Source organism: Gavia stellata, chromosome 32 (genome assembly GCF_030936135.1).
Source record: "Gavia stellata isolate bGavSte3 chromosome 32, bGavSte3.hap2, whole genome shotgun sequence".
NCBI classification, from domain to species: domain Eukaryota; kingdom Metazoa; phylum Chordata; class Aves; order Gaviiformes; family Gaviidae; genus Gavia; species Gavia stellata.
Window position 1 is genome coordinate 3,501,663 of NC_082625.1, and position 26,533 is coordinate 3,528,195.

At 50.7% G+C, this 26,533-nt stretch overlaps 3 protein-coding genes across 6 annotated transcripts in view; 2 read left to right on the forward strand and 1 right to left on the reverse strand.

The window, feature by feature from the left end:
• Positions 1-1,815: 1,815 nt before the first annotated feature.
• UBXN6 (UBX domain protein 6) lies at positions 1,816-7,195 on the forward strand. 2 transcript variants are annotated; one of them, XM_059831810.1, is made up of 11 exons: positions 1,816-1,937; positions 2,402-2,579; positions 2,933-2,994; positions 3,130-3,261; positions 3,845-3,942; positions 4,341-4,416; positions 4,503-4,587; positions 4,853-5,072; positions 5,177-5,307; positions 5,948-6,093; positions 6,626-7,195. In XM_059831810.1, the coding sequence occupies exons 1-11, from the start codon at positions 1,848-1,850 to the stop codon at positions 6,752-6,754; spliced, it is 1,347 nt and encodes a 448-aa protein (XP_059687793.1). In that variant the 5' UTR covers positions 1,816-1,847; the 3' UTR covers positions 6,755-7,195. The 2 variants fall into 2 exon arrangements, with proteins under 2 accessions (XP_059687793.1, XP_059687794.1); XM_059831811.1 differs by having other exon boundaries at positions 1,816-1,930; positions 2,425-2,579.
• A 667-nt stretch (positions 7,196-7,862) lies between these two features.
• CHAF1A (chromatin assembly factor 1 subunit A) lies at positions 7,863-22,978 on the reverse strand. Its single transcript, XM_009814031.2, has 14 exons — positions 22,927-22,978; positions 21,870-22,693; positions 19,210-19,266; positions 16,828-17,069; positions 16,166-16,226; positions 15,564-15,632; positions 14,880-15,103; positions 14,175-14,343; positions 13,886-13,966; positions 13,712-13,801; positions 13,218-13,479; positions 12,111-12,598; positions 9,737-9,830; positions 7,863-8,261 (listed from the first exon to the last, which is right to left on the reverse strand). Exons 1-14 carry the CDS (start codon positions 22,973-22,975, stop codon positions 8,164-8,166), a joined length of 2,808 nt encoding a protein of 935 aa, XP_009812333.2. The 5' UTR covers positions 22,976-22,978; the 3' UTR covers positions 7,863-8,163.
• Positions 22,979-25,023: 2,045 nt separating this feature from the next.
• Positions 25,024-26,533, forward strand: part of SH3GL1 (SH3 domain containing GRB2 like 1, endophilin A2) — a 28,553-nt gene continuing 27,043 nt past the window's right edge. For all 3 annotated transcript variants that reach the window (XM_059831667.1, XM_059831666.1, XM_059831668.1), the window contains exon 1: positions 25,024-25,078. In XM_059831667.1, coding sequence (XP_059687650.1) covers positions 25,034-25,078 — 45 coding nt within the window. In that variant the 5' untranslated portion in view covers positions 25,024-25,033. The remainder of the gene's footprint in view (positions 25,079-26,533) is intronic.

Below are 26,533 nucleotides of genomic sequence, written 5' to 3' on the forward strand. Positions count from 1 at the left end.
TCTGGCACATGGCTGGCAGCACAACGGGGATGTGCACGATGAGGGGAAATTCCTCTGGGCTTTGCAGGAGGGAATTTGTGAAGTAAAGGGTGTTGGGGAGCAGGCCGGTCCGGGGGGGATCCGTGTTTCTCCATGTCACCCTGCAAGCGCGCGCTCACCCCTGCTGGGCTGTGCCGTATCCTGGGCTGTGCCGTATCCTGGGCTGTGCCGTACGCCGGGCTGTGCGTGGCTTGCTGGCGGTGCAGAGCCTGTGGTGCGTGACTGGTGCTGCGACAGCAAAAATGTCCCTGTGCAGATCTCAGGGGACTGTGTGCTCTCCGTGGCATCCCCTGCGCTGTGGAACGGGGGTCCTGTGGCCCGCGGGGCCGTGGCTTGGTGCACGAGTGCCCGCTGGCCATTCAGACGTGGGTCCAGCCTCCATCTGCGTCCTTCTGGCTCTCGGTGCCGCTGCGGTGGCCCAGACGTGGGTCCCTGTGCTGATGCCAGGCTGTTGGCTGAGTCGCTGTCGCTGGAGGAGCAGTGCCAGGGTGCCGTTCCCACAGCTACCGCCTGCACGGTTGAACGCGCGACCACCATTCAGGACGGGCGTCCGCCTGATCCTGCTAACGGCGTTCTCACCCCGAGGCGGCCCCTTCCTCGGCAGTGACCGTCCTGTGTCCCCATGAGGAGGAAGAGGAGCTGTGCCGTGGAAATAAACCTCATGAAACCCCCTGACTTGCAGGGGTGCGCACGCGTCCCCAGATTTTGAGCCCGTCGGACGATCTCAAACGTGCTTTGCGGGGAAGGAAGGGAGGCCCCTGCCCGTTCGGGGGGGGCAGGCAGGGCCGAGCTGTGGGCCCAGGCAGAGATAACAGAAAATCTTCTTGTGCTTTAGGCTCTCTCAGCCCCGGTTGCACCCTGGGGGCGGGCGAGGTTTGCTCCAGAGCTGCGGAGGGCCCGTTTTGGGCTGGTTTGGTCAGGCTGGGGCTGCTGCTTCCTCCCGAGGGTACCTGGTGGGTGGGGGGGCTGAAGAGCAGGGGCTGTGGGCACAGGCCTGGGGGAGCCTAGGGGCTGTGGGTGTGGAGGCCTGGGGTCCGTGGAGGTCCGTGGGTGCAGGCCTGGGAGAGCCTGGGGTCTGTGGGTGCAGGCCTGGGGGCCGTGGGGGTCCGTGGGTGCAGGCCTGGGGGAGCCTGGGGGCCGTGGGGGGCCATGGGTGCAGGCCTGGGGTCTGTGGGGCTCCGTGGGTGCAGGCCTGGGGGCTGTGGGGGTCTGTGGGTGCAGGCCTGGGGGAGCCTGGGGTCTGTGGGGCTCCGTGGGTGCAGGCCTGGGGGCTGTGGAGGGCCATGGGTGCAGGCCTGGGGGCCGTGGGGGTCTGTGGGTGCAGGCCTGGGAGAGCCTGGGGTCTGTGGGGCTCCGTGGGTGCAGGCCTGGGGGCCGTGGGGGGCCATGGGTGCAGGCCTGGGTGCTGTGGGTGCAGGCCTGGGGGAGCCTGGGGGCTGTGGGGGTCTGTGGGGGTATGTGGGTGCAGGCCTGGGGGCCGTGGGGGCCCGTGGGTGCAGGCCTGGGGGCCGTGGGTGTCCGTGGGGGTCCGTGGGTGCAGGCCTGGGGGCCGGGGGGGTCTGTGGGTGCAGGCCTGGGGGCCGGGGGGGGCCCGGGCCCACCCTCACACGCAGCCCCCAGCCCCGGAGGACCGCGGAGGTCACAGAGTGGCGCAGCCTAGAGCGGCGCTCGGGCCGGTGCGATGGACACGCCCCTTCCGGTGGCGTTGACGTGGGCGGGGCGGAAGCGCGGGCGGGGCGCGGCGGTCCCGGTCCCGGTCCCGGTCCCGGTCCCGGTCCCGCTGCCGGTGGCGCCCCGGCCCCGCCGCCATGCGCAAGTTCTTCCAGGAGATCAAGGCCGACCTGAAGTTCAAGACCGCGGGGCCAGGACAGAAGCTCTCGGAGCCGTCCCGGTACGGGGTGTGGGGGGGACCCTCCGGTAACGGTGGGCCTGGCGGCGGGTGCGGGTAGACGTCGTCCCCGGGCGGGCCGGGGCGCTGCCGAGAGCAAGCGGGGCTGATGGGGCGGGAGCCGGCCCCGCGCGCTGCCCAGCTGCCGGTATCCACGGGCCCCGCGGCTGCCTCCCGGTAGCTGGGGGGATGCCGGGCCGAGGCTGCCCGGGGACACCGGGCTGGGACCGACATCGCGGGCTGCGGCGACCAGTGGCCGACACTCACCACGGTGCCCAAGCCGCCCATCCCGCGGGGCTCCCGCAGGCAGCCGACACTCACCGGGCAGCGATGCCGCCGCACCGGGGCGGCCGGTTCCCCAACCGCCTCCCCGCGGGCACCGGGGCGGTAATTGCCGTTACGTGTCCGCGGCCGCGTCCAGGCCGGCACGGTAGCGTGGCACGAGTGGGGTCACGGAGCCCATCTCCTCCCGAGCTCTGCTGCTCCGTCCTGCCCAGGGTCCCCAAGGAGAAGCCGAAGGCTGAAGCGGCGCCGAAGCCTCGCCAGGGACCGACGGACGAGGCGCAGATGGCGGCGGCGGCAGCGCTGGCCCGCATGCAGCTGAAGCCCAAGGCCAAGCCGCCCTCCTCCCAGGAGGCCATCAAGAACCAGGGTAGGAGCTCGCTGGAGGACGCGGAGCTGCTGTGCCGGCGTAGGGACAGGGCAGCCGGACGGTGGGGCTGGCTGGGACGGTTACAGCTCCGAGCCTGAGCCCGGAGAGGGAGGTCCCAGGTAGGCAACCGGTCGGGTGCAGCTCCCAAGGACATTTTGGGGTACAGCTGGCTTCAGCGGCTGCTTGAGTTCGTAGAAACAGGGGTCACGCTCACCCATGGACTCTCAGGCCAGGGACAGAGCACCCGGCTAGGTGTTCGCTTCCGCGGGGCGGCACTGCACCATCTGAAGCTCTCTGAAATCTGCCAAACCTCTGCCCCGTCCACCGCTGTAACCCGGTTTTGTCTCTTGTAGTGAGAAAAGAGCTGATGGCTGAGGCAGCCGCAAGCGAGAAAGGGCTCTCCCCAGAGGAAAAGGTACAAGACAGTGCTGTTCCCCGATCAGCACCCTTCTGTGCTGCGGTTCCTGTCCGGTGTGGACATGCCGGGGTATTTAAAAACCCCACAAAACCTTCCTGCGTTCAGCTCACTGCCTGCTTTTGTCCCTTTTAGGATGTCACATCCCCGGACCAGGAAGGGGCAGCTGCCCCCTCTGTTTCAGGGGTCTACTTCATTTGCCCCTTAACTGATACAGTGGTAAAGAAAGACAAGAAGGAAAAGCACCTCAGAGAGGCCATCGAGGCGGTAAGTGCCACATCTGCCGGCTGCACAGCTTCCCTTCCTCCTGTTTTGACTCGTTTTGTGGTGTGGGTCCCCTCGAGCACAGACCTTTCCACATTCTCCCTGTAAAATTTCCACCGTCCACCATCTCCCAAAGGGCAACTCTGTTCCGCTGTAGCCACACAAACGCCTGTCCGAGCGCTCTCCCTTCAGCTTGCTGGAAATGCTGGGACTGGGAACTCTGGCCCTGTACTGGTTTTGGCTGGGATAGAGTTAATTTTCTTCATAGGAGCTGGGATGGTGCTGTCTGGATTTCTGATAAAACCAGTGTTGATTACACAGTGGAAATAGCTAAACTGGAAAGCAGTGAATAAATTCCTTTGCTTGTGTGCACAGCTTTTGCTTTACCTATTCAACTGGCTTTAGCCCAACGCACAAGGTTTTTCTTCCCCACTTTTACCCTTCCAATTCTCTCCCCCGTCCCATTGCAGGGGGAACAAACATGGTGTTGAGCTGCTGGTCGGGGTTAAACCACAACAGAACCACACAGCCCTTTGTGCAGAGTAGCATCAGCTCTCCCCAACCAGCTTCTCTCCTTCTCCCCCAGTATTTCTCCGTAGATCCAGTGGCTGCCTCGATCATGGAGATTCACACCTTCAATAAGGACCGGGAGAAAGTGCGAGTGGGCGTGGAGACCATCGCCAAGTAAGTGGGCTGCGGTAGTAGGACTGAGCGCACAGGGAGCTTGTCCCTTCCCTGGGAGGTGGATTTTCTTGCTGTGCACCAGGCAAAGGCTGAAGAAAACCAAAGCCAAACACTTGAACCATCTTAAGTGTCAGCTGAAATAAAATCAGCAGCTTAGAGAGATTTTAAGAGTTGGTCCACTAGCCCAAGAGGTTTGGGAGCTGCTGGTTGAGATCAGCCACCCCCATTTTCTGTCTGGCTTGGGCATGAAACACTGAGATGTATTTTACTTTCCTCAGTTTTTCAGTTCTTTTTTCTGTGAGAAAAACTGTGAGGTCTCTCTGTCTCTTCTTACACTTTGGGGTAGCATGTCCTCAAGTGCCTGCTTTGATCTATGCAGTGCATTCCTCTTTCTGCAGATACTTGGATAATATCTATCTCCATCCAGAGGAGGAGAAGTACCGGAAAATCAAACTGCAGAACAAAGTGTTTCAGGTGAGATCAAGACTCTTGCAGGCGCTCTGCCTAGGAAAGTCCTTGCCTGGAGCAGACTACATTTAAATTCTTTCCTTTTCTTCTAGGAAAGGATAAACTGCCTGGAAGGGATACACAGATTTTTCCAGGCTATTGGATTTGAGACGAAAACACTGCCTGTTCCAGGACAAGGCAAGAAATCTAAGTGTATTAAAGTGGAGTCAGGAGTTTGAGTGGTGGTGGGACATGCCAGGGGAGGCAAGCGAGGCAGCTTTGGTTGCTGAGAGCTCCACAGGCTCTAACAAAAGGCTGTTACTCCAAGGCTGTAACAGAAATAGCCGCTCACCCTGCAGTTTCCCTGTTAAGGCATTACATTTTCTGGAGATCCTTGCCCTTACATTTCGTATGTTATTCACGTAAAGAAGAAGAGACTCAAATCCTGTCCTTTTGGTTGCAGAGACCACAGAGGAGTACTATGTACTGAACGAAGAAATGCTGACCAGGTTGGAAGACCTCAAGGACTACAAAGAGCAGCTTTTAAGCTCCGAGCCTGTGAGAGCCCGGCTAGATCGGCAGCTCTGTGTATTTAAACCATCACCTGAAGCTGCTCGGTTTGAGCTGCCAAATGACTTTTACAACCTCACTGCAGAAGAGATCAAACGAGAGCAACGGCTCCGGTGAGTAGGCTTAGAAGGAGGGCCCCGACTGCCCAGGGGGCACGTGATGCCAGCTAAGAGCCTTGTACCTCTCCTTCATGCTAGAAATTGCTTTCTCTCTAAAGGACAGAAGCAGTGGAGAAGGCTTCGATGCTGAGGACAAGAGCCATGCGAGAGAAAGAAGAACAAAGGGAAATGCGGAAATACAACTATACCCTGGTGCGAGTCCGGTTTCCTGATGGATACATCCTCCAAGGTAAAAGACTTCTTAGCCTTTCTTTGTACGCTCCCAAAAGCTTCTGAGAATACTTGTACTGTAAGAGCTTGAACAATAAGCAGGCTTGAAGTTGTGCTGAACACAGCTGGTAGAATAAAGCAACAAAAAACAGAGTGGGGTAACATTTCTCTAAGAACTCTTCCCATCTCCGAGCCCTCCACCTGCCTCACCTGCACAGGGTTGGGACTGTAAGCCAGGGCTGAGTGGAGAGGGAAGAATCTCAAGGCGCTGTTAATTAAAGCGTGCTCTTCCCAGGCTACTACGAGCAAGCTGGACTCATTAGATCGGTTTGTTATAGTAACCAGCATGAGGCTGCCTGTGTGGTGTCAGGCCATACAACAGTATAAATCCTCTTCAAATTTTGCAGTAGAACTCTGGAAATCATTTCAGGCTTTCCCAACTCTTTGTTACAGGGCTGGCAGGGGCTTGCAACAATTGAATATTTTTCTTTGGGGATCCTGCTTTTATACTTCTCAGCTGAATCAGGCCGTGTCTGTGTCACTGAAGTAGTTCATAAAGTTAGCATCAGTACGTGAGCCCCACGAAACCTACCACAAAAGGTTAGATTTGGTAAATGCCAGACTCTCTCTCAATATCTCACCTTGTTTCCTCATGGCAGGGACTTTTTATGCACGAGAATCGGTATCTGCGCTCTACAACTTTGTGAGAGAAGCACTCAGAGATGACTGGCTGCCCTTTGAGCTGTTGGGACCTGGAGGTCTCAAACTGCCTGATGAGAACTTGGCCTTCAATGAATGTGGGCTGGTGAGTCAAAAAAGATAGCTGGTACCTTCCACAGGGGTCTTCAGGTTGTCAGAGTCATCTGCTGCTCATAACTTAGAGAGAAGTTTGTGTCTTCAGCTCTCAGTGCTGCAAGTTGTGCTCCAGCCCCTTCTTTTTAAGCGCAAGCAAAGAAGTAACTGCTTGAAGGCTTCTGGCTCAGGGCTAGGAGGTCTGTCTGGAAGGAACTGCAAGGACCTACCTCCTGTAGCAAATGCAGGCTGCAGTAGTTGCCAGCAGCTCTGTCAGAGGCTTACCATCCACACTGGGAAAAGAGAGAAGGCAGCAACTGTGAAGCAAGCGCAGCTCTAGCACGAGGTTTCCAAGAGAAAGCCCAAAGCAGCGTCCCCTAAGGAGCTTCTTGCTGAAATCCACACTTGTCCTTTTTAACTGAAGTGCTCTTGCTAAGTTTTTCCAGGTCTGTGAACATACAGAGCATGTTATGAGGCCAAAGTGTAACATTGCTATAGTGTAATAACACTGCTATAGCGTAATAACACAGCCTTTTCTGTCCCAGGTGCCCTCAGCCCTCCTGACTCTCGCCTGGGACGCAGCAGTCATGGCAGACATTCAGGCGTCAGGAGAGGAGCAGACAGCAAGCCCCCTGAAACCAGAACTTCTCTCCAGAGTCCAGACACTGTCGTGAAATAAAGGGGAGTGGATGCAATGCTGGTGGTTTTAGACTGTTCCCTCATTTTCCCATACAGACTGTTGGAGCTTCCAGCTACGTGACCTCGGAAATGACTTTGTTTTAGCTCTGCAGAGTGGGAGTCTAGATTCTGCCGTGTCACACCAACCTTGCGGTCACCTCCACAACTCCAGTAGCCATACACTAAGGCAGTCTTGTCCAGTAAGACACTTACAGGACTGCTCTGAATGGCTTTAAAAACCAAGTTCTAGCAGCGACTGCTTGAGGTATTTCCAAGACCATGATGAAGCACCACTCCTCCCTTGGAGGAGGGATTAAGTGCTAGTACTAGGCTGGATTACCAATCGACTGAGCCTGGATATCGGGCTGGGCTTAGAACTCAGCTTTTCCTTTTGCTTCTGTGTGCACTGTAACTCCTATTGGAGAGAATATATTCAGATAAAATTATGCTTAGTCTGATTAAATGGAATATTTAAAGACTCAGTTCTGTTCAAAGTTATTTGAAATGCATTGTTTGAAATACAGACGAGCTCCAGGCAGTGCTGGGGCTGGCACTGGTGTTACTGCTGCAGCTGTGGCACTACCCACCTTTTCGCTTCATGGCACCCACAGACAGAACGAGGGACAGACAAGGAGACTGACGACAGGCAACAGCTATTTGTGCTGCCCACTAGTGAGAGATTAAGCCTCAAACTACTGCCAGTATTTTAGGGAACTAACTCATCAACTCACAAGCCATATGAAGTTAAAAGCCCCAGCAAGTTTGTTACATACATAAACAAGTTTGATCCTAGTTCAGTCCTTTATACTTCAATCCTATGTGGGGTAGAGACCAGCTTTTACATATACAGCTCCTATTGCACCAATGTGTACAGGAGACCAATAATCTACCCCGATATGTAATTAATACTGGCCGATGCCAAAATAGAACAAGGTGCGTTTTTTCTTTTCCAAAGGTAAAGCCCTGCTGCTGTTCTCTGTAGCAAGTAAGACCACAAACAGGATGATATAGATAGCATAAATTCAAATATAATTGTACATCATTTATACCCAAGGCCATGCTATACAACATTATGAACAGAGTAATTCCCCCAGTGGCATCACAATAAGCTTATTTCAAAATCCCTCCACTAGTTTTAGAGATAACTTAGATACCTTCCATTACAAAGAAGTATCAAAATTTCAATAATGCTTTATTAAGGACAGATTAATATGCAGTATTTTTTTAAGCTAAAAACTAGGACTAAAAATTCGAGCTTCCATCTGGTCTGAAGCAGAACAAAGTGCTGTCTTCTCTTTACAAGAAATATGGAATACTTTCAAGTATCTTGTCCAAAGATACATAAGGTTTAAAATTTTCTAACTCATTCTACATACATACAGAGAAGTTAGTAGGCATTTAAGTCTCAAACTGTATTAGATGGGCTGACCATGCTGGTGTTCTGGTGAGCAGCTCTTGTGCCACTGGATTCTGAAGCTGTATCAGTAACTGCCAATGTAGAATCTGCAAAGTAGAAAATGTGTTGGTTTCAGGGGGTTTTGTGTTTTTTTTAAATATCCTCATTAATCTAGTAGAATTTGAGTACTATATGCTTTATCTGTCTTAGCTTGTCTGCCCATATCTGTTGCAAGTCTCCTTTTCAATACTATTTAAAAACTGGTTTTAATATTGGGTTAACATCAATTCAGAAAAAAAATTACCATAAAAACGATCTTCATAATCTTTTCAGTGATTTAGACTCAGGCAGAGTTAAACAAATACAGCTGCATGTGTGTCAACAAAGCCTGAGGAAGGCAAGCTACTGAATAGCATCTCCGTCCTCAGAACACGAGGTTACAAACCTGCAGCAAGGCTTTCATCTCACTGCAGTCTTGTAATAAGCAAAAGCAGCTTAAGATTAAACACAAAGCTTCTTGTCAAACAGCTGTTACAGAAGGCAAGAGGAGGAATGTAGCACCAGCTGAGATAGAAAGGAGAACCCAGATATGTCTAGAATGGGTCAAACACTCTATAGAATTTAGGGCTTCGGGAATATGCACGAGCCCTTATCTATCAATTAGAGGAGCTGCCCCACACAAAAAACCCACTTTCCTTAATTCAGGTTGTGCCAGTAGCATTGTGAAAGCTCTATTGTGAGAGCGGTAAGAAAGGGCTCGGAGGTTTTGAAAGCGGTTTAGAGGAGCTGAATGCACATCACGTGGTTGGTGTTAGGTCATTGATCTGTATGATCAAGTACGTATAGTTAAAACCTCACTGAGATGAAAGGAGCTGCTCCACAGCCTCATCCCACTGTTTCTGAATCCGTAGCCTGAAAGGATACACTATAGCAGTGGAGCTTTGAAAGCCCTTTTCCAAGGGATAACTGGGACACAAATATAAGCAACTGCTTAGATTCTGGAGCAAAGCTGCACGGTGCTGATCAGAGCCCTCACCTGTCAAACATCTGAGGGCTGGTTATTATCTGATGTTATTTCCTTCAGAACAGACAATTCAGCCTGCACCTGACTTCAAGAAGGCAGCAGAGGGGAAGTTACGCTCCAGACCCTGTCAGGCTCTGAAGATAAGTACGCACACACCAGAGACCAGCCCTGCTCAGCAACATTTACCAACAGTTAGTGGATCTGCTGAAACTGACCCAAATACTCACTTTTACCAGAAAAAAAAAAAGGGGGGGGCAACACTGGCAGCCAAATGCTAGTGACAAGCACTTTGCACTATTGAGTCAATTGGAGGGAGGAGGGAAGAAAGGGCAAGGGCAGGTTAGAGAAGACTCCAAATAGCAAAGAAGCATCTAGAAAAAGACATAAGAAGTAGGGAAGTACCTAGAATAAAACATCTAGAGAGAAGAGCACAAGGCTTGGTGAAAGAGTGGCAGAAAACCGGCAACAGGTTTAGCCACACACCGTTCCCACTCTGTCGTACTCTCCCTTGTGGGAGCGAGCGTCTGCCAGGAGACTGCTATCGATTTATTTTCCCACCTTTGCCTGGCTGTATATCCACAATCATGCAGTCGTCATCTTCCTCATCTTCCTCAGTGTCTGCCTGAAATCCATCCATCTCCGCAGCTTCAGCCTTAAGGGAAGAAAAAAAGGTACCAGCTGTGTAACAGCAAGCTAATGGTGCTAACATGTGAGACCAAGCACAGCCAGTGCTGGGGATGACTACCCTGGGCACTCCTCATGATTAGGGCTCGCAGCACAGTCTGATCAGTTGGGCACATTCGTAAGGAAGAAAAATAAGCAACACCTGGCTCCAACAGACACTGACTTTTGATAAAAGGCCTCATCTGCAATGGCACGTACAGCGGGAAGAACGGCAAGCTTCTGCTCCAAGATGTTTGACTATTACACAACGCAATGAACAGCCTACACATCGAAAAAGTCAGTTCAAACCTTAATTGAAATCTGACTCAGTTTTGTTGTTTTTTTGGAAAGGAAATCTCTCCCCTCTCTGCTGATTGTTTTGGATGCTTTCTTCCTTCTGAAGATGGAAAATGACTTTTGCTTGTCAAGTTTGAAGCGTGTTCTCCCCCTGACTCCTCCTTATTTTGCCAATTGGCTTTTCTTCAGGGAGGGGCAACAGTTCTTCCCTTGCTGACCCTATTTTCTGCTGTGGGAGCAGCACAAACTACTCATTTTGAATTGAGAAAATGAATACAAGGAGTGATACAAACTGAAGTTGCCCAGCATTGAACAGCAGCAAGTGTTTTTTGGTTTTTTTCCCCCTCAACTAGAACTGTGGAATGAAAATCTCAGACCTAGAACCTGGTCCCCACCCCCTACAAGCTGTTCCAAGAGAAATTTTAAATTTACATCTTTCATTAAAGTCACAGTTCTCAGATTAAACATTCCCCTCCTACACGTGTGCAGGTACTGCCCACTTCAATACCGAGTTCTTCTCTCTCCACGGCTTACATAAGAGCACCTTTACTTACACGAGTCCTGGCGTGAGCTCCATGGCAGAGTAACACGTGCCAGGGGTAGAGAACCTGGCAGCCTTGACCTACCAGTCCTTCCTAGGCTCTCCTCCAGCTCCAGCCTCGCTCGACAGGAAGGATGGGATCTCAACACCTCAGCAGTGCTGATTTAGACATCAGGCATGAAAGGCTTTCAGGACTCTGACACCTTTGCTCTGAGCTGCACAGCACCGCACCTCACAAGGGCAGCTTTAAGATGCTTTTGAGAGCTTTGAAGAATTCAGGCTGGTGATGTAATTCTACTAAAAGCCTTTGTTTTGCTATTTCTGCTCAAGTAGTCAGTCATAAGCAGAATTGCCAGTGGGTGCCAAGCAGAGATTTTTATCTCTGCCTTTATTTAGTGTATAAGAAAAAACCCAAGCAGATGGAGTTTGGGGGCTGAACAGCTTCTCACAAGTCTCTGATCCCTATCAATGCTTGAATGCAGAGCTTTTTCAGTAGAAAAGCCAAAGCAGCCAAGAATAAAGTGGGAAGGAAAAGCATAAAAAGCCTTGTCTGTGGCTTCTTTCCTCACCCCCTTGTCCACAGGGGATGAGGAATAAACCCACTGACAGTGCAAACCCTGTCCTGTCTGCAGGTTTGGAGGCAAACAGCTGATAACACCAAGCTTCAGGACCTAAAGCCTCACTGTCTTAAATGCACAACAAAGCATCACACAGCTAAAGCACCAATCACATACTTTTCAGTCACCCTTTTGGATGATTAAGCTCTTAACACTACCTGTGGTTACCCTGAAAAGCAGAAGCAAACAACAGGAAGACCACAAGAAAGCTTAGAGCTGGAGTAGCAACTACTCCAAATCCATCTCATTTTGTCGCTATGAATTATTATATTTTTAAAGCAGCTCTTGAAATTCAGTTTTATGTACGACAGTATAAGCCAGAGACTTTACAGACTATTACGGGTTGAGTTGCAACACTTAGGAACCACATTTAATCAGTACACATGCAACTGATGTAAGTCACCAGCTCAGGCTATACATCTGGCAGCCATACACACACAAAAACCTGCATACAAATTATATACAGCTGTAAAACCAAGGCCAAGCAGACACTCAGAAACTATTCACAGCTTGGATACAATCACTGCCAAATAGCAGAAAATGGAAGAACAGCAGGAGAGCAACATTTCAGATGGAACAGACAGTCCAAGCTGGAGAGGCACAAAAGAAACCCATCTCTTTAGAGTCACATAATTTCACTCCTTTCCCCACAAAAAGGGTCTTTTTGTGTGAAGGACAGTGTCTATAGCTTAATATTTTGACTCTGCTCGTCTAGGCCAATCTGGGAGGCATGCCAGGACACTCGCCTACTGAAGATGCACAGCTACATTCCCGTCGTTCTTTACTGGGGAAGAGCACCATGACAGGAACTCACCTGTTCGGCATCCCGAGGCCTTTTCATGAATTTAGTGATGGACATGCTTCCGGTGGACTTCCTCTTCACTGACATGGGTGTGGTCTGCAGGACCGCCACGCCTGGCACGCTGCCACCCTCCTCCTTCCCTGCAGAAGGGACTTGGGTGACGTAGTTCCATTGACAAGGGACGGGGAGATGCTCTTGATCAAAACTCTTCAGCACCTCCGAGTGGACGTACCAGCACATCCTATATTCAGGTCTCTTCTCGTACACAGAGTTCTCAGAAATGATTCGCTTTAGCCTGGCTTTGGAAGGGATACCGCTGTCCTCGCCAACAGGCGTCTGCGGCCGGGAGGCGTGGGGGCTCGCAGGGCTTGTGTCGCTACAGTCGGCAGCTGCAGTCACATCACTGAACAGTCCTTGCCGGCAGCACTCCTGGAATTCCTGGATGATCACTTTGCTCCCGTTCACGTTGCCATGCAGCAGCGGCAGAAGCTGGCCAAGGACTGCAGAGAAGAAAGGATGCACAAAGGTTGTGGGGAAGAACTGTTTAGTGGCCAGGAAAAGCCAGGCTGACATAACCTGTCAGTACACACGCCTCCAGAAAGAAGACAACTAGGCTGAGATTAATTTTAGATACGGGATTGTAACGGGAGCTAAGTTTGATATAGAAAAAGTCACCCCCAACAATAACGACACCCTGAAGCGAAAGCTTCAACACCTATCCTAGCCTTTATGTGCATTATTCACATCCTTGTGTTAATCATGCACAGGAGATACTCAGTACTGAAACCTGTCACACAAATAAATCCTCTCCCCCAAACAATAAACGAGTCAATGGGCTTGAGCACTTCCAGTAAGCAGTCCTAAATCTGAGCCTACCGAAGTCCTGTTGGCTTCATTTCCTAGATTATCTAGAGCAAGAGTTTTTGGAGACCGTAACTAAGGCCATACCGGATGCAGTGCCAGAAGACTCCTTTCCAAGAACTCTCATAGAGATTCCTTGGATTTCAGACTTGTCATAAACAGGTCATTCTGGATTTGACACTCAATACAAAAACCTATTCTCTCCAAAGCAGAGTACAACAGCACGTAAGTACAAATATTTAGCTCTTCAGGTCTTACTTTGCTGATCTTTTGCTCTTTTTTTGCTACATTTCTGTATCTGCTGTTCTTCCTCCGCAAGAGGCAAATCCAGGATACATGCTGTGAACTGCTGGAGAACCTTTAGGTCCGCATTTGTGCCACTGTCATTTTCTGCACTTTCCCAGATGCAGCCGATTTTCACAGGCTGGAGAACGTGGAACCTCTTCCCCTTGGCCATCAGTTCATCCCACTCCTTTGCTTTCAGCTTTTGACGAACCTTCTGATTCTCTGGATCGCACTCCTAAAGTCACAGACGAGAAAGAACTCGATATATCCATTCCAGGAAAAACAAAAGCTTTTCAAACCCAGCTTTTTATCACGTTCCCTGAGCTACAGAAGTCTGTTTCTGAACCGTGCAGAGCTGAGATGAGTTACATCACTGTCAAGACTACACGCTCTCTTCCTCTGCCAGTATTTATTACACGATTCACTGGAAACAGAGATGGAAATCCAGTGACACCCAGTTCACTTACTTCTGTCACTCCTTCATCTTCAGATAGGTACCCATGGGGTACAAAAAACCCATCGTCATCATCTTCATCCTCTCCCTCCTCTTCATCATCCTAAAAATAAACTCTGCTTATTAAAAATTATACTGACAAGTGCAATTGGTTCAGAAACTGTTTTTCAGCACAAGGAATCCTTACCCCTTCACTATGGGAGAGACTTTCTCCAGGTTCCTCCTCTTCCCATTCTTCATCACTATCTACTTCGTAGTCCAGTAGTTTCTAGAAGAAATGCCAACATGCCATTTCTGTAAATAACTCGAAAGCACGACGCCAGACCCCAGGCAGGGTTTCAAAACTCAGTTAACAAGAGGGAATGTGCAAATGGATCAGAAATCCCAGAGAACAAGTGAACTTGGCCAACCGCATATTCACTTCAAGAGCATAAAGAGAGAAAAGAATCCAACTACACTGCCTGTGAGGTGCTTACACTGTCCTTTGACCAAGGATTCCTGGGACGGATCATAGTGGTTTTCTTGTTCCATGTGCCCCAGTATGCAGGACGGTGATTCTCACAAAACTGCAGAAGTTTCATTCTACCGAACTTCCCCCTTTCAGGAACAGCATCTGTTTTGCAGTTGTCCACTACTACCACATCACTGTTAAAACAAGAGACCGTCTTCAGTACTTAACTTACAGAACACTCCCCTGCTGCTCAGGAGAACCATCTTATAGAATACTTCAGTTCAGCCACAATACCAACCCAGAGCTTGAGTTCATTAGAACAGGCACTCCCAATTCGCTTGCAAGAACATGAGTTCCAGACAAGCCACCTCCCTCCTTAACAACACCTCTGTTTTAGCTGTCGGTATGTTTACTTTTTAAAACTATCAAAGACGAACGCCACTAAGGGCCAGTAGTGTCCAGTGCTGAAAGGCAGCTGCCCGAAGCACAAGATTTCCTGCAGGGAAGGATTTGAGAAGCATTGTATGGAATGAAGGAAATCTACATCATAACATACTGCTCCCCGTGGAAACAATTCTCATACAAAATTAGTATTGAAAGAAATCTTCATTGAAAGAAAGCTCCATCTTTCCATCATCTTCCAATATTAGAATGAGACTACCTTGAAACCATTCTGCAGTTCATGATGTTAAAAAAAAACACGAAGAAAACCCCCAAAACGCAGACTAACCTGTTTACTATGTCGGCACTGTTCTTGACAAAAGTAGGTCCAGTTTTACGTGATTTACGACACTTTAGATCCTTCAAGAAAGAAACTTCACTATTCTGTGCACACAGGAGCTTATCCAGCTGTTCCAAGAAGTCTGGATCCAGGGCAATACGACAGAGGGGAGCTAAGACCATGTTCTCCTTAATTTCAAAAGGAGCAAACTTTCCACAAGAGCCAGCAAGAATCTGAAATATTAAGTGGGGATCATTAGGGTCTGAACACCTGAGAAACTGCAGTACCAACACATTCAAGATATACAATAAATCTCAATACCAGGTGCTGATGTTTGAGCGAAGATTTGGGTTAAGCCCTTCCTATCTGAGACTCCAGCAGATCTTCTCGAGCGAATCTAGGTCTTTGCAGCCAATGCAGTAGAAGACAGAGACGAGATTTTTACTAAAGCAACTATAACTGCTTTTGTAGTCTCTGCTGTGGTCACAGACTTTTTAAAAATCCTTTACACTTTTGAAATTAGGAAGTAAGAAATACTAATGCTTTGTCCACCTAAGAAGCTCTAAAGGACAGATCAGAAGGAAATCAGTGTCTTCATTAGAACACAACTAATGAAAGACCAACAAAACAAAAGAATAGCAATACCTCACCTTCGGGGCTTGTGAACAAAACAAAAGAATAGCAATACCTCACCTTCGGGGCTTGTGGAGTCTTTGGTTTCTGGAAGAACCTTGTAATTTCTGCTTTCTGTGCGTTAATACGCTGAAATCAGAATGAAAATGCAAATTATAAACACAAAGGTAGGACAAGGCCTTATAATTCAAGGTGAGCTCATGCATGGCCCAACTTCAAATCCAGTTAAGTATAAAGCAAAATTCATTTATTTACCAGCTCCTGTAACTCAACAAAAAAAAAGTAATTGTCTTCTATAACACACCTATATGGATTCCAATGTCATTGCTAAGACAAAGGATAGATTTCACTTACGGGCACTGAACAACAAATGCAGAAAAGACTTTAACAGGTAAAAGCAAAGACACCAACACGTCAGAAAGTAACAGACGAGAAACCTGCACTATATAGCACCACCAGAACAGATTGGACAGGCTGCATCCCAAATGGACGAGCTCATTCCCAAGTGGCACCAAGGCAGGGTACACTGCCTGGAGAACCGCAGTAGCTGCGGTAGCCCCATTCTAAATGGCTCAGCAGCCCTCGGCAGGGTGCCAGAGGGCCCATTAACATCATTTCACCATAGCAGAAGAATTCAGAGACAAGCTAGAGAAAGCATTTACCTTTTCCTCCTCTCTTAACCGTTTCTCCTCTTCTTTCTTTCTCTTCTCCTCAAGTTTTGCCCTTTAATACAAAGTTCATTTTAATTGTCACAAATCATGAAGTGTTCATTTGCAGTGAGGAAGAGGTGAGAAGCCCCAGACATTGACTAAGACCCTACCATGCTAGGCAAGAAGGTGATCTATTAATTCAGCCAAAGACCATACTTGGTTAAACCTACTGAAGACTCTTCATTCCTTCTAGATCAAATATTGACCTGTTTAGCCACAAAGTAGCTAGGCTGCTTCAAGGTTCCCTCAATACCAGGAAAGGGTATTTATGGTGTTACCAAGTTACAAGCGACTTCCTCAGCACACAGGGCACCAGCGCCAGCAAATTGCAAAAGTACAAGCAAGACTGGTCATGAAGGGAAAACTCAGTGGAGCATGACAGCTGTTTTCAGCCATTTCAAATCAGAAGCCCAGGTCAGCCTGCAAGCTAAAACTTGCTGAGACTAGGGTCTGCTGTACACAGTCTTTCAAGCCTTTAAAATATATCCTGTGACAAAGAGGCACGTGCTGTTTGACCAGTATAGCCTCTAGAAGGGACAGTTAAGGAGGGTATGGAAAGGAGCTCACATCATTACATGTTATTCCCCAGGACCTGCGGAAACCAAGCCACTTACTCTAAAGCTTCCTGCCTCTCCTTGCGTTTCTCTTCCTTCACTCTCAGCTTCTCAGCTTTTTCCTTTTCTTCTTTTTCTTTCTTTTCTCTCCTTTCTTTCTCTTTCAACTCTTTCTCCTCTTCTTTCTTCTTCTTCGCCTCCTCCTTGGCTCGCTCTTTTGCCGCTTTCGCTTCTTCCTTCAGCCTTCCCTTTTCTTCCCTTTCTGCTTGCAACTTCTGCAGCTTGTCTGCACGCTCCTGATCCTGGTTCAGAAACAAGCCATTAAGCAAGCGTCTTTTTGTGCACAGTAATAGCTGCTGGCATAAAAACTTGAGTAAAATAAGGACTTAACTCTTTGGCTGAGATCCTAGAGTAGATTCTTGCACCCACCCGCTGTATTGTTTCTAGCTGTCACAGGACATAAGGTTATCAGCCGCAGCTACCTGTTGCCTCAGCCAGCTGAGCTACCTTGTACTGCCTCTCTGAAGGCATTAACTGTTCTTTTCTCCTAACAAATAGAGGCATTTCCATTTTCTAAGCATCAAGGAAAGCTTTGCATTCTACTTGCTTTATATTTGAGTCATCTTCATTACCAATCTAGCATTATGGAAAATCATATGGGAATTTTAGAAAATTGTTTTTTATTTTAAGATTTCAGATTGTTTCCAAAATACTTTCTTTGGAAATACATACCTCATGAGCTAAGCTTGCACGTTTTTATATCAATGTAGGGCTACCACGGTATAAGTTTGAAAAGTGAATTTGATATGATTTGGCATTATAAACCCATAAGGATTTCCTGACAATGTTTTTCACTATCTCAGGCAGTAATGTGAGTCTCCAAACTCTGGATTGTGCACAGCTGCTTTATAGGACCTGGAGCTCACAAAAAACCTTGACACTTGTGTTAGTTCATGTTAGATAATCAGACTACACCAGGCACCCTAAGCTTATTTAAGGGGCACTATGGGAACCATGGGGGGAAGGTTACATTGAAAATGTTGCTGTTCACAGTGTTTCCTCCCAAGGCAACTGAAATTCTCATTACGGGTCTACTGACACATAAAGGAGAATGTGGAACGCCTACTAAAAAATGACAAATTCAAGAAAGATAGCTTCCCTGTGTTGTAGGCATTGGTGACTTCACCAAGAAACAAGGGTATATCTGTGCTCAGACACACAAATATCCTCACTGTGTATTTTCAGTTTTCGTTTTATTTATTTCACATCTCTTCTTGGCAACATCAAGACTTACTGAACAGCGTCACAATGTACAAATAACTACAGAAGGCAACCAACATACAAAATGGTGCCAATGGTAAAAAAACCAATATTTTCAACACTGAGCCACAGTAATCGGTGAAAATCTACTGGGTAGTCTGGAAAATGGTGTGAAGTTAACAGCAAGATTGGCAGGTCTATTTAATTTTTGGCGTAATAAAGCTTCCATTCTCATCTCTCCCTTACATTACTGCTATTTTTAACATACATATAGAATGGAAGAACACAACAGATTGGACTTCATATGGGACACTGTAAAAAGCAAGCATCTTGGGAGCAGGCTCAACCACGTATAGCTTATATAAAACACACACCAGTACCCTACCAACTTTATAAACTAGTTACTAAGAAACACAATAAGAATTAATAAGCACAGGCCTTCCCAACTGCAGTTAAAATAACACCCAGTTTTCCAGCAGGCAAAGCCCACTCATACAGCACTGACTGCTCAAGAACTTCATGTGATCCATCAGGCTCCTTTATATTTAGGATTTTATGACTGAAAGCAGAACGGACAGCAAAATTATCGCACCGCCGTTTTGTTACGGAACAGAGTTTGCTGACTAGCTGCACTGAAGCAAACAGAGACCAGAGCTTGAGCGTTTCCAGCAGCAACATCCAACAGTTTCTTCAGCAAGCCATAAACACAGTGGCCCGTTTGCCTCGCTTATTAATGAAGAACAGACCCTACGTTTTGTGGCTTAGAAGGGGGAAGGGTGAGAACAACGAAGCAGGAACCAGCGCTAAATAGAAGGCTCTTGAAGATTTCACTTGTATCTGTCCACTTAGCAGGCTGTACCTACCCTTTCAGGAAGGGTTTAGAAAAAATTCTCGATAGCATTTTGACAAGCAGTCAGCAACATTTACAGTTTCTTAATCTCTTAGCAAAGTGCACAGAAATGCAGTGCAGGCCACCCACACTTCATTATGTATGCATTAAGAAGCTTTGGAACAAGCCAAGTACTTTAACTGCATGCATTAAGATTCTTCCATATTCATCAGTGAGAAGAACCAGGAAGAGAGATGTTCTAAGTGGACTAAGATGAAACGCAAAGGGCTTTGCTTACTATTCAATGCAAAAGCACAGTGGGTTAACTTTCTATGTCAGTGAAAATGCCTTACTCTTTGCAATCTCAGCTTCTCCTTCTCTGCCGAACTTTTGTGGAATTTCTGAGATACCTGGAATTACAAAACGCAAGTTTTAGAGATCCACATCATTCCCCTTCCACGAGGCACTAGAACTCTTCCTAAAAGAACAGCAAGCTTCATCTGAATTATATTAACATTGTTCTTGCAGATTAGTATATTCAGCAACTTCAGTATTCCTTCAGTATGGATATAAGAATACAGTTCAGGCATATCTAATCTCACTGCTTTACATTTAAGCCTGAATACATCTAAATGCTTCAGTTTACATTAAGTCCTCCTGTTACTGAGTTTTGCATAAACAAATCCCTCTAGTCTACTCAGTTCTAAAGTATCATTTGCAAGGGAATATCATATGCAGAAAAACAAACAGAACCTAGAGCTGCTCCAAGTCACGAGAGCACAACGAGGACATTATAGCAAAGTCACTTCCTTCAAGTTAAACTTCTGGATTTTTTTGCATCCTACCACTTACTCTTGCTATGATATTTAACTATAACTCCTGAATACAAGGACTATTACCCATATTTTAACACTGTTTCTTCTTGTAATCATCGCCCTCTCGCTCTTCCTCTAGCACCAGTGCATGAGCCCTAAGTTCGCAACAGGTCAGACTTCTCATTTCTCTTAAAGCTGTTATTTACAGGGGAAAAAAGGTATTTTAAGAGCATTGTTCATAGCCTGGTCAAAGGCTTAATTTGTCAGTATTTCAGCATACTATGGCTCAGTTTCTTGTATCCCCCTCTTCCTTCTCCTGCCATTCACAGTATAAGGTACGCTGTGATTAATAGGCTAACAGACCAACTGCTTTATTTTCTGTACTCACAGATATTTAAGTTTCCACAGTGCAAAGCTGTATCAGGAGATTCTGTATTTATCTGACACAAAATAAGAGTTCTTTCAACTGGGAGCTTTAGTTTATCAGAGCTGTTTCCACCTAGGAAAACAAACATGCCAGGACAGACAACCATACCAGTCAAGGTGCAGACTTCCCATTTTGGCAAGCAGCACCTGAGCTGTTCCTACCTTACTTCACACCACGGGAAACCAGTAACTTGTTTGCATTATCGTATTACATCAGGAGTCAAGTACTTTATTTTGTTTGCCCTGCTACACTGGAAATACATAAACTCAAGCAGGCATGAAGTATTTATTTTAGAGATGAAAGACTGCGAGTTTTAACAGTATTAAAAATTGATCGTTGTTCTTGATAAGCACGCAGTAGAAGACATGGAAGACGTGTCACATCGTGAGCTCCAAGCCCCAGCTAACTCAACCATACCTCCTCCAGGCCAGCGAGGTTTTTCCTCACCTGTGGGACAGTTTATCCTTAAACCCCTGGGGGATAATTGTTTAAAATCTTTCTTAAAAGGCTCAGGATGACATAAGCAGGAAGGCTACCAGCTGCTTCACCCTCATCTACCTGAGCCACAGACTCAATTCTCCACATCTAGCAGCACAACAACGACCCACCCCTCAATACCTTCCTCATTTTCCCTTCTAATAATGTAGTTGAGCAAAACAAATGCACCGATCAGATAGTCCAACCTAACCATAGGTAAGCCTTAGCTGCAGCGCCCAAGCACATTCACCAGGACTGTTCTGCTTCACAGGTTTCACCATGGGCGACTGTGCCCCTCCAGAGAAACCCCCACTTCACACACCTCCACTCATCTCCTCCCAAAAATGGTTAAGCAGTGAACAGGCATTCGAGCCATGTCAATGTTTCAGCCACCTGCACAGGTACTGTTGTCCTTAGAAACTTCCCCTTCAATACAGCACTAAAAATCATGTTTTAGGGTCTCTTGCTGGAGCACAACTACTAAACTGGAACTAAGATCACATTAAACCAGCTCATACAGAGCTAATTTTGAGGTGTTCCCTTCTGTGCTCCAGCCTTCACTGCCCAACAGCACTGCGCGTCCCCAGCAGCGCTGTACGTGTGGTGACTTCTCCCCGAAGCAGCCCCCTGCACTCGACGGCACGCCCGTAACAAGATGGCTGAGAACAGAAGCTCTGTAAGCTCAGTTCAGAGAGGCAGAGGCTCGTCTGACTTGTCCCTCCATCCTCACATACAGATCTGCAGTTCCACTGATGCACTGTAGTTTCAACTTAAAGCATTTTCTATGCCACAGTTGCAGGAATTCAGAGCTTGGAAAGTATCTGCACTGACAGGTACTGGGGTAACAGTCCTCTCACAGTAATTACAGAAGCTTCATCAAGGATAGAATAGGGGTTGTAAGATATCACCTAATGGACAAAACTGCCTTTGGACACTGTCCTCACCCCAATCACCAAAACATGAAGTCCCAGGGCATGCACTTCATGAGCGGTTCATAAAAAAAACCCAATAAAATAAAATGAACCTGTAACAGAGTTTAAAGTTACATTCACACGATGCAAATATGCCAGCAGCTCAAAACCAGGCAAGACTTAAGTCCTTTAGCTATAGGATTTAAAGGAACATTCCGAAGGGCAATAATTTAGTTATGTTATTAATAAATCAACACTACATTCCATACACTTCTCACAATCTTTGCGAATATATATTCATCCTTTTCACTACAAGCACAGGAAACCATACAACCTAGCCGCAATGCAACAGCTTTTAAAAAAACCCAAGAAAAGAGACCAACCTTCCTAACAGGTGTTGAGGCAGCTAAAGGACTAGTATTTCTCTTTGTTTCTGCAGCAGGCTGCACCTCAGGTGAGCTCACAGAGCGAGAGCTTAGCGAGGAGTTGGTAAGTCCAGAGTCCCCTTCGTGAGATGATTCCATGGTCTCATTTTCTGACGTGGCACTTCCATCCAGAGAAGCAACTTGGGGAGATTTTGCAGTCATGATATCCTCCAGGAGCACTACAGGCATCTTGCCCTCAAATATGACATCCTTCAGTTCGCTCTGGTTTACCTTTGTGTTTTCCACATTGTTACACTCTGTTAACCTGGAACACAACTGGACTCCATCTACCAAATCTTCATCTTTATTCGCTACAGCTTCACACCGCGCATCAGTCTCCATTGAATCATCCCTTTGGCTACTCTGAGGGGAATTCAGGCAACTCAACTGGTTTATCTCTTTTCCTAACGTGCCATTAGTTATAGCTACAGATGAAGATGCTTTTGAATCAAAATTAACATGGTCTACGTCATCATTTAGTCTACGGCTAGAACCCTTTGTCAGGTCAATAAGAATTACAGTTTCATTTGTGTTATCTTTTGTGTTTTTCTGTATAAAATGGTCTAACGGACCCTTTCCGTTAACAAGTTTTGGGGAAAAATTCACATCTGAATCCAGCTGGCAGTCATTCTCCACGTTGTCCAGGGACGCATGTGATGCATCTAGGGCAGAATCCTTACTCGGACCAAAACCACTTTGCGAGCTCTTTACTTTTTTGACTTCTGAATCTGCATCGTATTTTTCCTTTGGTACAGGATTCAAGCGTTTGAACGGCAACCGAGCTGAAACAACAACATTTTATTATTTTAGTCACATCATACAAGTCACTGGGGTGGGAGGGGGGAATCAAATAGTGGGATATTTAATTAGTTCTTAAGCACAAGAATTGAAACAGAGAAGCCAGCTGAGGCCGGTTCATTACCACAAAGCCCATATATTTCACAAAATCAGGTCTGACACCTTCTTAGCGCGCTAAAGCCGGATCGGGTGACAGACGTTCCCTCTGCAGCCTTACCTTGTACGAGCTTCCGCGGAGGAACAACCGCTTTGTCCCTGCACTCCATGGCTGTGAGGGAAAAACATAATAAATAAACACCCGTGACACGTTCCCCGTGCGCTACCTGCTTCCCCGAGACAGTCGACCCGCGGCAGCGCCCGACAGCTCTCCCCAGAGCGGAGCGCGGGCACGGCGAGGCCGGACAAAGGGGCCGGGGCGAGCCCCGCCGGCACCCCTCAGGCTGAGGGGATCTTCGCACCCGCCGGGCCCCAGGCCGCCGGACACCGGCCCCCCCGCTGGGGCCGGGCCGAGGGAGAGGAGGCTGGGCAGGAAGGAGGAGGCGGGTGAGGCGGCGGGCCGGGCCCGGGCCTGGTTCCGGGGCGCGGCGGCGGCTGCCGGGCCTCCTTTGTTACCCCGGGAAGGCCCCGCGCACCCCGCGGCCCAACCGCCGCCGGAAACACCCCGCGCCCCGGCCCCACCACGCCCCCAGCTCGGCCCTACCTGCCACGGCGGGCGCCGCGGCTCCCGCCGCTCCTCCGGCGGCGGCGACCGGCCCGTCCCGTCCGGTCCCGCCCCGGGGGCTCCCGCTCGTATTTGGCGGGAGCCGGGGCGACCCCGCGCCTCGCCGCGCTGATAGGCGGAGCGCGCCCCACGTGACCCGCCCTTCCGCCCGCTCCGCCCCCCTGCCGCCCGCGTCTCGCGAGGAAGGTGAGAGGGAGGCTCGGCGCCCCGCCTCGCCGCGGCCTTCCGATTGGCTAGTGCCACGGCCGTCGCTGACTGGCGGCGGTGGCTGTCAGTCAGACCCAGTGGAGGCGCTGATTGGATAGCTGGGTGAGGGTCGGTGGGGTGCCGCTGGGTCCTTACACCTGGGCTCGAGGCTTGCCTGCTCGCCGGGCGAGAGCCGGGGCAAGCGGCGGTGCAGCCCCGGCGCCGGCACCTTAGAGGTCGGGGCAGCCTTTCGCCAGCACCGGGAAGAGGGGTGGAGCCACCCGCCGCGCTGCGCCACTGAGAGGCTCGAGCCAGGGCGCGAAATGGCGGCGGCGCCGGCGGCCAATAAGCGACAGCCGCTGCGGCGCGCAGGCGCAGAGGGGGCAGCGGTCTGCCGCGAGGGATTCTGGGAATTGTAGTTCGGCGGCGGCGCGACGCCCCCTGGGAGCGGTAGTCGCCCCCATTTCCCACCCGGTGCTGTGGCAGGTGCTGGCGGGGGGCACAGGCTGCCCGCCCCCTCCCGCCCCACGCCCTTGCCCGGTCTGGCCTGGCTGTCCCCGCGTCCCACACGCTGTCCCCTCCCTGCAGCCAAGGCTGAGGCGGTGCTGGGCCCCTCAGCCCGGCAGGGGTGGGGGCCGGGCCCCCCTGGGCTGTGGGTCCCCAGCTCTGCCCGCGGTGCGGCTGCTGCCTCCCCCCTTGCTCCTCGCCTCTCCTCAGGGGCGCAGCACCCCCGGATTTAGCGCTTTGCCCCCGCACCGAAGGTATTTCTGAGGCCAGGCCGTCGCTGCACGGGTGGCGGCTGCCCCTTTTCTGTGGAAAGTTACGTTGCACCGCAGCTGCGGAGCTGCTAAGGGTGTTTTTCACCCCCCGCCTCACGTAGAGCGGGCCCCCGGCCGCCGGCGATCCACGCCCTGACACCGGGCTGACACCGGGGCCTTGGCGAGGGCCTGCTGCCACCGCGGAGCCAGCGGGGCCGGGCACTGTACGGCAGCCCGGCGGGCCCGCGCCCGGCCGAGTCTGGCCGGGCACCAGCGTGCAGGAGAAGGATGTGACTACGGTGGCGAGACAGGACTCGGCGGCCCCGGCCGCTCCCGCTGTCGGGACAGAGCGGCCCCCCCCCCCCCCCCCCGCGCCTCCGCCGCAACGTGAGGTGGCGTCGCCCCGCCGGCAGGGGGCGCGGGGGCACCACGTGGCGGGCAAGGCGGCGCTCCGGCCGGCGCGAGCGCGCGTCTCGGTGGTACCGGTGGCGGCGCTCCTCCGGGCCGGCAGGGGGCGGGGCGGGCGCTTCCTGGCGGCGGCGGCGGCAGCGGCGGAAGCGGCGGCAGTGACCGGGCCGGGCTGGGCTCCGCTCCGCTCCTGCGTGCCGAGGCGTCCCGCCGCCCCCAGGCGTCCCGCGGCGGCCGGCAGAGGCGGCAGCATGTCGGTGGCGGGGCTGAAGAAGCAGTTCTACAAGGCGAGCCAGGTGAGGCACCGGGAAACCCGCGACCCCTCCCGCGGGGCGGCCCGGGGGGCGGCCCACCTTCCCTTACCAGCGTCCGCTGCTCCGTCTCGGTGACCCCGCTGCCGCCTGCCCGGCCCGCCTCGGTGCTGCCCTGATACCCGCCGTTATCCCCTCCCGGCATCCCGGTCCGGTGCCCGCCGGGCATCCCCCCCCCCCCCCCCCGGTACCGCTGCCCGGTGGCCCCCCGCCAACACCCAGTGCTCCAGCTCGGCACCCCCCGTTATCCCGGTCTCGCACCCCCCTGCCAGCGCCCCCAGGTGCCCCCCAACACCCCCCGCTTTCCCCTCCCGGTGGGCCACCCCGGGGCTCGGTGTCCCCGTCCCGAGGGGGCAGCCCCGTGGGTGCTGCCGGTGGGGCAGTGCCCCCCTTGGGTGCTCCCCGGAGCCTGGGGGGGCCCGGGGGGGCCCGTAGCCCCGGGCCGGGGCTGTTGGAGGGACACCTGTCCGCTGTGAACGGGGGGGTTTGGGTGCCAACCGTGTCCGGGGTCCCGGTGGGGGTCCCGGTGGGGGTCCCGGTGGGGGTGTGCTGCCCACCTTCCCCTAAAAAGCTCCGCAGCACAGCGGGGGGACGGATCCAGCCCGCTCAGCCCCACACCGGCTTTGCGGAGGGTCACGGAGAAGCGCCTCAACAGCCCAGCTGCCCTTGGACTTCCTAAACGGAGCGGGATTTTAGGAGAAAAGCCCTGGAAGGTGATGGCGGTGCGGGGTTCGAGGTCGTAGCTGGGAGTCACCGGCCCCGTTAACCTCGGACGGCAGCTGCAACCCAACCTCGGGAAGCTCCCGCTTCCTGGAGAGCGGCTGGCAGCAGGACCGGGAAAGGATTTTTGGGGTTGGCGAGGGAGCCCGGATCCCCGGCCCACACGGGAAACGGCTGGGGAACATCGGAAAAAACTTGTCAGATATGTGATTTTTTATTATTTTTTTTTTAGCCAAGCGAAAATTGATCCCGTAATTGATTGTTCCGGCGGTAAACAGTGAATTTAGTCGTCCTAAAGCAAAGATCGCAAAGTGTGGCTCCTCGCAGCTCGGGGGGCTGCAGCTCTTCCCCCCCCAGACATGGGAATCTGCTTGTAACGGGGTTCGTAAACAGCTTCTCCCTCACCCTGCGTGAGGGCTGGCCGTTCCCGATCCCCCCGAGCAGAGTTATCCTTCCCGCTGCTTGTGAACGCCACTGGAATTCACAGTTGGGATTTTTTTTAACATGTTTTTAGAACGATTCTGGAATCGTAATACTCCTCTGCTTCCCCCGGTCGTTGCTTTTCTACCCCTGTTCTAAATTTAAGATGAATTTTGCACAGATCTACCACCAGACCGTGTTTTCCAGGCACAAAGTTTAAACCCCTTTAAGCTCAGCCCAAGCATGTTCGCTACGTGTGTCGCCTCCTTTCTTGGCCGTGTTTATGAAAAAGCATTTTGC